General features: G+C 38.5%; 1 protein-coding gene across 2 annotated transcripts; it reads right to left on the bottom strand.

The window, feature by feature from the left end:
- Positions 1-7,418: 7,418 nt before the first annotated feature.
- Positions 7,419-12,639, bottom strand: LOC129724054 (FACT complex subunit spt16). 2 transcript variants are annotated; one of them, XM_055678653.1, is made up of 10 exons: positions 12,138-12,639; positions 11,783-12,046; positions 11,089-11,388; positions 10,055-11,030; positions 9,790-9,988; positions 8,856-9,722; positions 8,529-8,797; positions 8,339-8,468; positions 8,199-8,255; positions 7,419-8,104 (listed from the first exon to the last, which is right to left on the bottom strand). In XM_055678653.1, the coding sequence occupies exons 1-10, from the start codon at positions 12,204-12,206 to the stop codon at positions 7,933-7,935; spliced, it is 3,303 nt and encodes a 1,100-aa protein (XP_055534628.1). In that variant the 5' UTR covers positions 12,207-12,639; the 3' UTR covers positions 7,419-7,932. The 2 variants fall into 2 exon arrangements, with proteins under 2 accessions (XP_055534628.1, XP_055534629.1); XM_055678654.1 differs by lacking the exon at positions 8,199-8,255 and having other exon boundaries at positions 12,138-12,638.
- Positions 12,640-12,726: the final 87 nt, after the last annotated feature.

The raw sequence follows: 12,726 nt of genomic DNA on the forward strand, positions 1-12,726 counted from the left end.
TCTCGTTCCCACTCGAAAATTGCAGCATAGACCATTTTACAAAACGTTTCTGAACTCAATTCATGAATTAAATTTTGACAGAAAACTAGGAACCGCTGACACAACGCACGTAAAAGCAGCATCAATATCAGCAGGATTCGTGACATCTGTCAGTTCGTAAAATGGTCTATTGATTTTGTAAACAACTTTTTGACAGTTTCGTAAGGCATTTTGTTGAGGGCTCGAGTAGAGCCGCTATGAAGAAAATTCATTCCGTTCATTTTCGTCGAGCAGTTTAAACTGGTGTTGGTACCGGGTGATGTGGGGCAAAGTCTCTGATTGAGTTGTTTTTGAAGGCAGTGTACCTGCATTTGTCTCGTTCCTACTCTAATGTCGTTTTCGTTTTCGCGGTGTAGCTACACTTTTTCCGTGCTATACTTTCCAGCTTCAAATAAAACATTTTCAGTGTCATTGCATTGATATGCGTAATAATGGGATAGCTGTCAATTCGTTTTATTTTGGTCATAATCGCATTCGTCATTTTGTCTCGTTTCCATTTCATATGTCCATCTCGCAAATGTGCTGAGAAAAAATTTACCTGACACTTTACCACGTGGAACGAAAACCAAAACCAACCAGTTTTGACACATACGTGTGAATGTGTTGGTAACTTCCCAATGAGTATAAAAGAGAGGTGAGGAGGACACTTACTAACACTTGCACGCGCCCCTCTGCTCGCCCCCCTCTGCCCATAGTTGATGCCAAATAGTGACGTAGCTATTTGGGTTTCCTATTGAGTTCATCTAGTTGTTTACATTTGAAGCATTTACTAATACTAGAAAAATTCACCCTCCTTCTCACCTCTCTTTTATGCTCATTGGTAACTTCCTACAGTACACATTGCTTTTTTCGGGGACAGAAAAAGGGTAGGGAGAGACAGGAAAAGGGTAGTCCAAAAAGTCAAATAAAACATTTTCGGTGTCAAAAGTGTCGTTTGAGGGTAGCTACACCGCGAAAACGAAAACGACACAAAATGCTGCATTGCTTTTTGTAAATAACTTTTTGACAGTTCCTTATGGGATTTTCTTTGGGGCTCGATAAAGCCGAAAAAAACAAAATTCATTTTGTTCATTATTTGTCGAGCAGTTGGACAGGACGAGGTGCAGAGTACTCACACTTATTCTCGTTTTAATTGTTCAGTAATTTTTATTATGGTCATGTTCAGTAAATTTGAAAAAATACTGATCATTTTGTAATTTCCTCAAAAATAACTGATGTTGGCAGAGTTGGCATTTCGCACAGGCGATCCACTGACGTGCAAGAATCGTACGAACAAAGAGGAGACAGAGCATAACTCACCACACCGAGAAAGAGACTCTTTTCTTTTAGTGACAAATATGTCGCACGAGAGTGTGCGCTAGTGCTTGATAGACAAAGTGCGACTGCGTTACATTCTCTCCCAAAAAGTTGCTCTCTTGCGCTCTCGTCTACATTCACACGTGCGTGGCGCTGTAGCGTACACTGGTGCGAAGAAACATCAGTTGTTGGTCTCTATCTTGTACGTCATACAGATTTGACCAGATTGCAGCAATTTTTGTTTAACGCGTTCCAGCGCCAGTCAAAAAATGAACCGATGTGAAGGACACTTGTGTCATGACATGGGCGTAGGCTGGATTTGGATCATGGGGGCAAGCTTTTCAAAATTGTAAAATGGATGTTATTATTTAAAAAATGAATGATCAATGTACTCAATTCGCTCTTCACGCGGAAGATACGTGACGCATAAAAACTCCGCGTAAATCCAGAATAAATAAAGGGCCCAAATTTAAAATACCCGTGAACAAATCGACTAAAGTGTACTAGTACCTACTAAGTGGTTCAAAGCTTATTTTCTCTTTTGTACGTAAGAGACGTGATAAGTCGTGTGGCCAAGGATATTTTTCGACGCCAATGACTCTGAATGCTAGTTTTCTGTTCATTCTTGTTAATTTTACTGGTGGTTTGTGAAAATAACCGAGTACAGATTATACTTATGCTAGTGTTATTCATAACAATTTTAATGTGGCATAAGTGGAATAAGACATTTCGAATTGGTTTACAACGAATATGAAATATTTGATTCATTTTCTCACTCTTATCCAATCGCTAAAAAGTATATTTGTATGGTAGGTTCTACTAGATATTGATTCGATAGCCTGTTGATTACAACAACATAAAATTCGACTGCCTCAAAATGTTTGCAGAATGTTTTCCTCGTAGTGAAGTCTCTTTCTGAACATACTCATTCAGAGCACGAAAAAAGAATGGAAAAGCGGAAACGAAAACGGATTCAATCGGGAGAAGAAAAATGAACACTTTCTCAGAGCAAAATTGTCTTTAGTTACAAAATAGCGTGAAATCGAAAATAATTTTTGCTAGCCAACGTTTATAAGTTATATCTCAATAACTATGTCAGTCGTGATTCGAGCATACGATGACTTGCTCGATTTCCGGTTTCTGGAATAGATTCAAAAATGGCTGAATACCAGGAAATTAATTTCACACGCCATTTTGAAATTCACGGTGGTAACTTCCGGGTCGTCTGATGTCGTTTTGAGGTCTCTGGACAGCATCCCGATTCCGACAGTATCTATATTACGTGATATTTGGTCGATTTTAGCTATTTGCCGGACACCGGAAGTGACCACATTAAATTTCAAATGGCGTCCGAGGTTGATTTCCGGTCTCTGGGCATCGTCTCGATTCCGGAAAAACTCATATTCGATGGTATTCGGCCAATTTTAGCTTCCTTCCAGATACCGGAAGCCGCCATTTTGGAATTCCAAATGTGACGTTGTATTTTTTAATTGTTTTTATGGCCACCAAAAGCCCCGGTGGAATCTGTTCCGTATGACTATTTTGAGAGCATATCTCCATAACACCCAAAACCATAAATATGTCCTGTGGATATAATTTTATGAATTTTGAACCAATAGTAGTAAGATTCCGTTCAAATATTTATAAAAATTTTCCGCTTCGGAACATGCCCCCGAAAAACCGAATTTCGAGCAATGAGAATATTCTGCCAGAATAAAACTATGAAATTTCGTCTTGTGAAACCTAAAATGGTATTCGGGTCATAACATAACGCTTAAAGAAATATTTATATTTAAAAAAATATAAAATACGAGGTTGGCTTTGCGAAAATAATCTGCCAAAACATGTCTATTTTGTGATTTTAATTAAGTTAGACTAGGCTGTTTTTTTCACGAATACATTGCTTATGTCTCATTTCTAGACTCTGTCAACGGTAATGTTCATTTGGACTCTTCCTGGTACATCCGAGAAAAACATGTTTTGGAAAAAAACACCATTTTAGTAAAAGCTGAAAATCAAAGAATTTCATTTGTGAAGTTGACAAGACACCAGGATTCATGTCTGCTATTACGGCGCGTAAAATACTAAATAAGAATGTTTTAGTAAAAAATTATCAACCGGCAATAATGAATTCATTAGTCTGAAATTTCCGTGCAGCTAGCTCTGCAACGCTAGAAATCTCACTGGAGCGCGCGCGTCGGTGAGTTTATCTTCATTCGCCTTGGTGAATTTGGGAGTAGTTTTCTACGCTGTAGCGCAGCCCAGCGTTGAGAGCTTTTTATTTGTTTTTTTCACACTCATTGTCGCGCACGTACACAGAAAGCGTGGTTAGCACGAAAAAAGAGAAGCGCTCTCGTTACAGTTCGAAGAGTGTGAGGTGAAATTGGAAATTCTCTTTACCGCACAGAGGATACGGACAACTCTGGATGTCGGTTAAAGTTTTTACCGAATTACCGTTATACAAAAGGCACTTGACGAGCTCAGCAAAAAACATTGCTGACCTTTTCTGTGCACTAAAGTTTGTTCTGCACTTTCATAAAGTTCAGTAAACATTTGACGATCTGTCAGCACCTACCTAGGTGTTGCTGAAAACCCTTCAGTTGATTTACTGAACTCTTGATGTTTGTTACTATACTGTTCGGCAATTTTTCTGCATCTGTCAAAACGAAACATCAAAAGTCCATCATTTTGCAAATATTCAGAGTTTCGAAGTTGAGTTTTTAAAGTGTTTCGCGTATGATTTTCAAAAAAAATAATTTAAAATGGATAACGTACTTTCAAATCTATAAGAAAACGACGTGAAGGACACGATCTATTCAGGAAGTTGTTATTTATCAAATATGTACGTATTTGTGTATTTTAGTTGAATGTTTCATATCATGGCACATCCGCAACAATGATTTCACCCAAATTTCTATCTATTACGATTGAGATAATGCAAATCATTTCAGTCAGCATATGGAAATTTTTCCACCACAGGAGAGCACTAGAGCACCTGCAATAAAAAGCCTATATTCATCATAACATTAAACGTATTAAGAGATTTGCCCAAAACTGAACGCGGTCTAATTCAAACACCGCGCTTGAATCAAAGGCCGCGCTGAGTTGCCAGATGTATGCTGTTTTTATTTGCATCAACCTTCATTGGTAAAGAATCGGGAAAATCCTTGAAAAAATCACTGCTGGAGACAGTGGAGACTAAAAAGGATTACTAATCACCAGAGGAAAATCTATTGGATCATATACTCACTTTGTGGTTTCTGTTTAAAGCATTATGATATCAATCTATATTAGAGTAATCTGTAAACCTGGCACCCCTGACGCCGCCTTCAGCGTGCTGCCAGAATCGAAGTTTGTTTTGATTTTGGAAAGGATTGCCAAGGCAGGTAGATTTAATCTTGGCTGTTGCTTACAGTGTCCCGGGGAAAATAAAATCGATTCGGCAACCAAGAAGGGCATTTGGTTTCAGAATTTCGGTTTATAGCGCGGCGAATAAGTTTCAGTGAAACTCACAATATCAAGTTTTTACTTGAATGTGCTGGGAACACCAGTATAATCGATCCAAACAATCCGAAAAACCTTTATAAAATTATTCAACGGTTGTAATAGCAGCTTTCACAATGGTCGTATTTATTTTTCTCTTTTCGCTGTACGTTTTTACAGTACGCTCGGTAATTTTTGACGAATCGTCAGCTTTGTAAATTTACAAAACGCTCGGTAATTCGTGACGAATAGTCAGCATTGTAAATACCGACTCATGAAGCAATTTTTGACACTTTGTAAATTTTTACTGAGCTATCTTCTATGTTTGACATTTCAGCGAGAATGAAAAATTACTGAACACTCGTCAAGCAAATAAATTACTGAACAGATTGCTGATGGCTCAGCTGTTGAAAACTCGTTAAAAAGATTGCTGAGTTCGGTAAAAGAAACTAAGTGTGTGGGGCAACGTGTACCAGAAAAAACGCCAGTGTTACGTATGTCTTACGTATGTGGTTATGAGGAGCCTGAGAAATATGCTTAAGTCCTTTAATAATCAAAAATGGCCTGCTCTTAAACAAGATACGAGCTCACGACCATCTGCTTATCAAAGTGAACTCTGTAACCTTGTGGCTATCAGCTCCCCCCGTGGATATTCGAAATATTTTGCCACAAAAAGATTAAAATCCGTCAAGGAAATAATGTTTGAACAAATGGTAAATCTACAATGTGTCCTTTCTACACCAGATCTCACCAATACAGGTTTGGTTGTGTAACAGTATAAAATGGATTTGTTTTCATGTACCACGAAATTTATTTTCGTGGATCAATATAACGATCAATTCAAATGAGTTTCAGTTATGCGGAATATTCCCGTCGCAGTGGTGGTGGCGCTGATGTACCTTTTCCCTTTGAACTCAGTTAACAGTTGTCGGGCGCCGTGCTGCCAAAACAGCAAAAAAGCTGAAAGTTTTTGCGGAATATGTCCAATAGGTGTCGCACAAGTTAGTCGGAACCACAAATTTCTTAGAATTTTGTATGGAGTGGTACGTTTGTTTATCTGTGACGGGGTGGTAAGCCACACAACACAACACTATAGCGGCAACTGAATAGGGGAACAAGGGGCAAGATGAGCACCTTAAGCTTCTTAGCAAATTGTTAGGGCAAAGTGAGCAAAAAGCTACTGAATACATTTTTACTACATAGAGTAAAAATAATACTCAAGAGTTACTACATTGAAAACTAAAGAAAAAGGTTATCTGAATATTTATAAATAATTTCCTAAGCCACTAAAATATATGATGCTGGTCGCGGTACGGGGTAAATTGGGCATACCTATGGGGCATAATGGGCATGTTCATATTTTTCGATTTCAAGCAAACATTAAACAATGTATCAATGTATCGTACAATCGTAGGTACCGTAAACTGGGGTGACTTTGATCACCGGGGTGACTTTGATCACTGTACCTCTTTTATGAAAATGTGGTAAAAAAGCGCTCGTAGTGCTTGGGATTTGTCGTAATCTTCACTGATTGTGTGGATATATGTTCGCATTGCTACTATTCATGCATTTTCTGCTATTTGAAGAGTGTTTTTCATGCTAAAATATTAATTGAAAATAAAGTGTATTTTTGGCGATTTTTGTTGCATACAAACAATCGGTTCTAGCAGATTCAAAACAACAAGTTGCAATACGTAAAGTTTTTTTATTTTGTTCCCAGATTAGTTCTCAAGATGAACAAATATTATAACAATACATTTTATTGTTATTTTTGCAAGTTTTTCCTCGAAGGCAATGTTAAGTCCCAATATTATCCACAGCGTATTACATATTTCTTCTTAACAAAAACCCAAGACGTGAAGTAACATGCAAATTTGGACAATTTCATAAGTCATATTCCTCGTGAACTAATTTTGAACGATTTTAGACCACCTGGATGGATTACGTTTGCGTTGCGTTGACATGAATTTGACAGAAAATGTATGGACTAACTGTCAAATTGCCGCAAACGCAGCCGCAACGAATCAATTGTGTTTAGACCTTTACACCATGTCTTTTTACATCATGGTTAAAACAGGACTATGCTATCGCTGTCATATCTCATATATTTGCAGTGTACCCAACATCTCAATGGTCCGCTGACACTAGCGGTACCCGGAAAATGGGCAGTTTACTCTAAAGGGAAGAATTTTCAGGCAACTGCTCCATTTGTTGGCCCTATCTATTGATGACAAAATAAAACTAACAGCGATCAAATTTATCAATTTGATCACGTGATGTGTATGGAACGGTATTAAATAAGTGAACTGTTATTAATACTGTTTATTTTTAATTCACAGGCTGTAGTATAAACACAAATAATGTGTAATAACTTTTGTTCTACATAAAAGTAAACATCTACACAAATGCCGCCATATTGCTAACGATGTTCGATACGAAAGCATGTAGATGTCATCCTCCTGGGTTAAAACGGTTCCTCTAGCCATAATAAACTTAAAACCCAACAACAACAACAACATGGTTAAAACGGTTGAAAGCGTCGAACCTTTATAATGTCCGCTGCTTGGTTGTGGTATTTTTTTATAAATAATTTGTATTAATTTGATTTGCGCAATACTATTGACATTTATTATCATAAGAGTTTCAACATCTTCATATCCAGTCGTTTCGTTCGTTTTTACTTCGCAGTGAATTAAAATCTTCCCATTCAGCAGTTTGAAGAAATCCGCAGTTCTTCTTTAGTAATTGTTGCGTAAAACCAAATATGAGATTACCTTCCGAAAGCTCGAGGAACTTCGAAAGTGTATCACTATTATTTTGTTCAAGGATTAAACACTGATTGTACAATTGCGTCAAGTTTGGACATACGTTTCATTTGTCTGCTTTTAATAACTGATTACTTAAAGAACTACACATAACTAACCGACTTAAACACGCGTACTTACTATTCAAAAGCGGATTGTACCGCAATCAAAACAGATAAAGCGTAAAGTAAGAGTGGTACAAGTATTCAGAGTTTTTTTTTTTACCTTGGGCACTGGCTGAACACCTGTACACCAATGTTAAATGAAGTAAAAAATATTCCAATATAGGTGGCTGCAGCGTGTTAATTCTTCATTTTCTAGATTTTTTGCTCTTATGATGATGTGAATTGTCTCTTGAGTCATCCCGAGACCGTTTGTGGCTACTGCTACTGCTGCTCTTGTGTTTATCGTTGCTACTGTTGTGCTTGCTGCTGCTACGATGCTTGTCCTTGTGTTTGTCGCGGCTGCTGCTTTTCGACGAGCTGTTGAAAGGAAATGAGAACGTTTTGATTAATTTTGAATACGCTGTTCTAATGCAGAGTTAAATTAATCCTATAACAGACTAAGCAATCAAACCTGGGCGCATCTGGTCGCTTCTTTCGGATCGAGGAAGATGATACTCCTCGATCGCGTCTGAAGCCGGTTAGCAGAAAAATACGTAAAAAAGCAAATTAGCTATTGTATTTACACAGAGCGCAAATATAAAAAAAACTTACCTATGATGAGAACGCTTTTTGGAATGCCTGCTATCATCAAAGTCATCGTTATCGCGGTTTCTGTCTTCTTCTGCAGCTTCGCGTTCCAAATCGGACCAATCTTTACCGGATTCTTCTTCCGAACCGAGATCTATTAAATAAAAATTGTGTGACTGAGTTATACAAAACTTTTGGTAAAAACATTAACTACCTTCACTGCCACTCTCATCATCTTCGGACGCTTCTGAGTAATCCTCCGAGTCATCCGATTCTTCCTCATCATCGTCATCGGTCGGTTCGTAAGCATCATCTTCCTCGTCTTCCGAATCATCATCCGCTTGGTTTTCGTCATCTGACTCTGGATCCAGAAAATTCCAACCGCCAGTTTCGAAAAAGCCTTCAGGGTCATCGGTGATAGTTTTCATAATCTTGGCCCAGTTGAGTGAAATTATGCCTTCTGAGTAACGAATGTCACAAGAACTGAAATAATACAAATTAAAATGTTAATACATGTATAGGAATTATAGATCATTATTACTTAAGCCATTCTTTAACGTGATCAAGCATGTTCATTGGAATTGCGTTAACCATTGCAATTTTTTGGTGGTAATTTTTAAACACAAACACCATATCGAAATTTCGTAAATGGAACTGAACACGCTCGAAATGCACCAGTTCTACGTCCTCCAATGTGATAACAAACGGAGGCCACTCGGTTAGATTGACCAGTGAGCCAGACGTTGGTTGGAGCAGAACAGTACTGCGGAATGGAGCACCGGGAAAACCTAGATCCCGGAAGGGTGTATCGAATTCGATTTGCTGTTTAGTCATGGCTTCCACTTTTTCACAAAAGCTCTTGAAAGCTGTCTTCAACTTATGCCTCAGCTCACGCTCCGCCTGTTCCGCAGCCAAATCGTCGCGATCATGCATATGCTGATGTTTTCCCAGATCGGTAGTAATTTCGCCGACTTCTGTGTAGAACTGCACATCTAGGTGCTTTTTCTTACCAAAGAGGATAGCATGTTTCAGATGGAAATGTAGTAAGATGATCATTTCGCCGTCACACGGCTGGAAGAAGGAACTCTTGATGTTGTTATACAAGACGTCCACTTTATCGCCGCGCACTGATGTGTAACGGAAGCCGTTAATATGTGCCTCTAATGAACCGGTCATACGTTTGCTAACAATGTTCGGCCTGATATACAGATCTTTAAGCTTGGGGTTTCCCTTGTTTTGCGATAGTACCAACGTATCCTGTTTGACCAAATCCTCCTTCTCACGTTCCTCTGCTTCGCGTGTTTTGAAACGCTTTTGAACTTCCTTTATCAAACGGAATGCTGTATTTAAGTTTGTAGAAGGAGCATTGATTTCACCCGGCTCCTTTGTGTTAGTTGAACGGTATGTTCTGCAAAAATAATCGAATTGAATTATGCAATCGTATTGAACATGACTGTAAAGTGATGTTTACTTACACTTCTTTCACGAAGGTTGCATCAGGGTTTGGATACATTCCACCTTCATTACGTCCCATAGTCGCACCAGGATGGAAAAAGTTAATACGCAAATAAGTGTAATCGCCTTCTACTGACTGGGAGATATTTTTTATTGTTGAAATGTGGAAAGGAACCGGAACACCAAAAATGGGCATGATGACGGTTTCATATTTACGATCTAAAACCAGTTAAAGTTAAAATAATGTATGCGTAACAAACACAAACACTAATCAAATTAACTAACCAACGAAAAGCTTCAACTCCTTCACCTCCGGCTCTCGGGGCATTTGATTAATGCCACCCTTGTAAGATACGGTAGACTTTCGTACCTTTTCAGCTTCCTTTCCACCCCCTTGTTTAGCCAATCGCTCTTTGGCTTTCTCATTGAGGGCATCTGCAAGTTCCTTCTGATGCTGTTTTCTTTTCTCCTCCGAGTTTTGTTCATTACGTAGCTTACTCTCCAACACCGTTGATCGTTTGCCACTACGACCCAAAATTTCTGGAGCCTTTTTTGTTTTTTCCTCTTCTTCTTCATCTTCCTCCTCGTCATCCTTTAAAAAGATGCCGATGTTCTTTATTTTCTTCTTGGATTGCGTTAGCACACTAGCAGGTGCATCTTCGTTTACTAAAACTGTATCACCAACAAATAACGCATAAATTTTCGACTCCTTGTCGGTAGCATTCTTGTTTTCCAATCCAGAGAGCCCAACGTTCACGCTAAATACCATACCTTTCTTTAGCACTGCCACACACTTTGGACCAATAATCATAGAATTCTCTCGGAACTCTAATCCAACGGCAAACCCGAAAGTTTTCGTTAACTTATCTACCAGTTTGGGTTCCTCCTTTTTTGCATATTCCAGGCCTGCCTCGTATACTTCAGACAATTTCTTACCCGGCACCAATACCTTGAGGAGTTCTTCTTCTAAATTTAGCAAAAATGTATAATTGTTCTGCATTGTTTCCGGTGGGTTGACCAGCAACGTTCGGACAATGTTGGAACAGTAGGACTTGTAACGAGCTCCAAGTGCGCAAATGATTGCCCCAAAGTGTAAGTATGCCTTATCATTTTCAGCGCTGAATTTCAAATTATAATTACCTCCTGACTGAATCAAAGGCGGATAGCACATGTCTAGCTGGTTTATATCCACACCAGTCACATACTTTTTATCGGTCAGCGCCTGTTCGACACCTTCGGATAATTTCTGGTGTTTTACTTTCTAAAAAGACGTAAATGGTTATTATAATGCAAATTCATATTACCCAAACTACACAAACCTTGTCCGCATCAATAATCTCCATGATATGATCTTTAAGATACTTGTTGAATACATCCACAGTCACCAGACATGCCTTTTTAATGGTGATCACTTCCGGATCCTCCTTGGCAGACATTATGTATCCAATGCCAACGCTAACGTCCACGTTTTCGAAGTGTTTGTCCTTAAGGAAGGCGCGCCACGATTCGCAGAAGCTGCCAGGAAACTTATCTTTTGTAAAGACTCCGAGGGTTTTTCCGTTTTTAGAAGACTTGATCGCATCCAAAAGTTTTTCGAAGTTCGCCATATCCTTATCATTCTGTAAACCAAGATAGCATACAAATTAACATGGTGAAATACCGAATTATTGCTTGATTGATCAAAAAGTGTCTATCTTTATTAAGCAATAGGAGCGGCTGCTAATTTTCTGATACGAAAACTTTGCCATTTACCATCACTAATGAAAATGTGCTTTTATGATATAGATAATCCAAACCAAGTTAAATTGATATAAACTATCTAAGTTTTCTTATATCATTTAAATGAATGTCATGTTTTCTTCTTTCCTAATAACGCAATAAGTGTCATTCACCGAAAATTAAAAAAAAGGGAATTGGCAAAAAAACGCGGCAAGTACCCACACAAAAATTAACTAGTGTAGTATAAATAGTAAATAAAACTTGTTACTTGAAATCTTCTTCCTAAGTACTAACCTTATCACGAACGAGAAGTTTTATAGCGGGCATATTTTCTTCGGGTTCTTTGTCGATGGGCTTCAGGAAATCGATCTTCTTCTTACTCGTAAGAAAGTAAATTGCCTTTTCGCATAACAAAATGATCGTATCGGTTAATTCATAGCCCAGCAGCCATGTCTGAAGCGAGGTCGACTTGCTGTATATTGTTTCCTCGTCCGCTCCGACCGCCGTCAATATGCAATCAACTTTCGATAGCGCGTCATCGTGCCCAAATTCTGGCTCCTGAAAAAACATGTAAACAATATTTTCTAAGTATTTTGCTTATCCCCCGGGTTCGCAGAAATGTAAGTGCAGAAACAAAGTCGAGCCATACCTTCCAATTTGCGTACAAACGCTTTATCCGTCGATAGAAGCTATCTTTATCCAGTACAATATTCGACATTCCGAGGCTATCGAACGGGTTTCTTCAATGACAACAAAAAGAGGAAACTTTCTTCCACGATTGACCGCAATAATTCGAAGCACTTCTTTCCACACGCTAGAAAATCACAAAAAAACTGAATTGCATCGGCAGCTTTATGAGGTATAGACAAAATAACAATATGGCGACGAGGTTGACAAATGTGACGCGAAGAAACTGGCAAGTTCAGACTCAGAGTGCAAGACAGAGACAAATGATCACTCAATTGTCACTCCTTTTTACACTAACACCGGTGTTTTTATGCCGGTTGGGAGTGTGGCTGAAAAAAGCCTTTCACTATAATTTTACAACTAACACTTCAAGAAGCTAACAGAAAACCATCAGATAGACCAGCGAATCGATACAATTTTATGAAATTAATATACTGACACTAGTTTTGTGTTTTGTTAGTATCGTAAGTATACATTTCACACATGGCGCCAAAACGAACGCTAAACAAAACTAAAAGACTATTCAATCAGTCTGTCTGTTTATTGTGTTA

The sequence above is a fragment of the Wyeomyia smithii genome, chromosome 2 (genome assembly GCF_029784165.1).
Source record: "Wyeomyia smithii strain HCP4-BCI-WySm-NY-G18 chromosome 2, ASM2978416v1, whole genome shotgun sequence".
In the NCBI taxonomy this organism is placed as follows: domain Eukaryota; kingdom Metazoa; phylum Arthropoda; class Insecta; order Diptera; family Culicidae; genus Wyeomyia; species Wyeomyia smithii.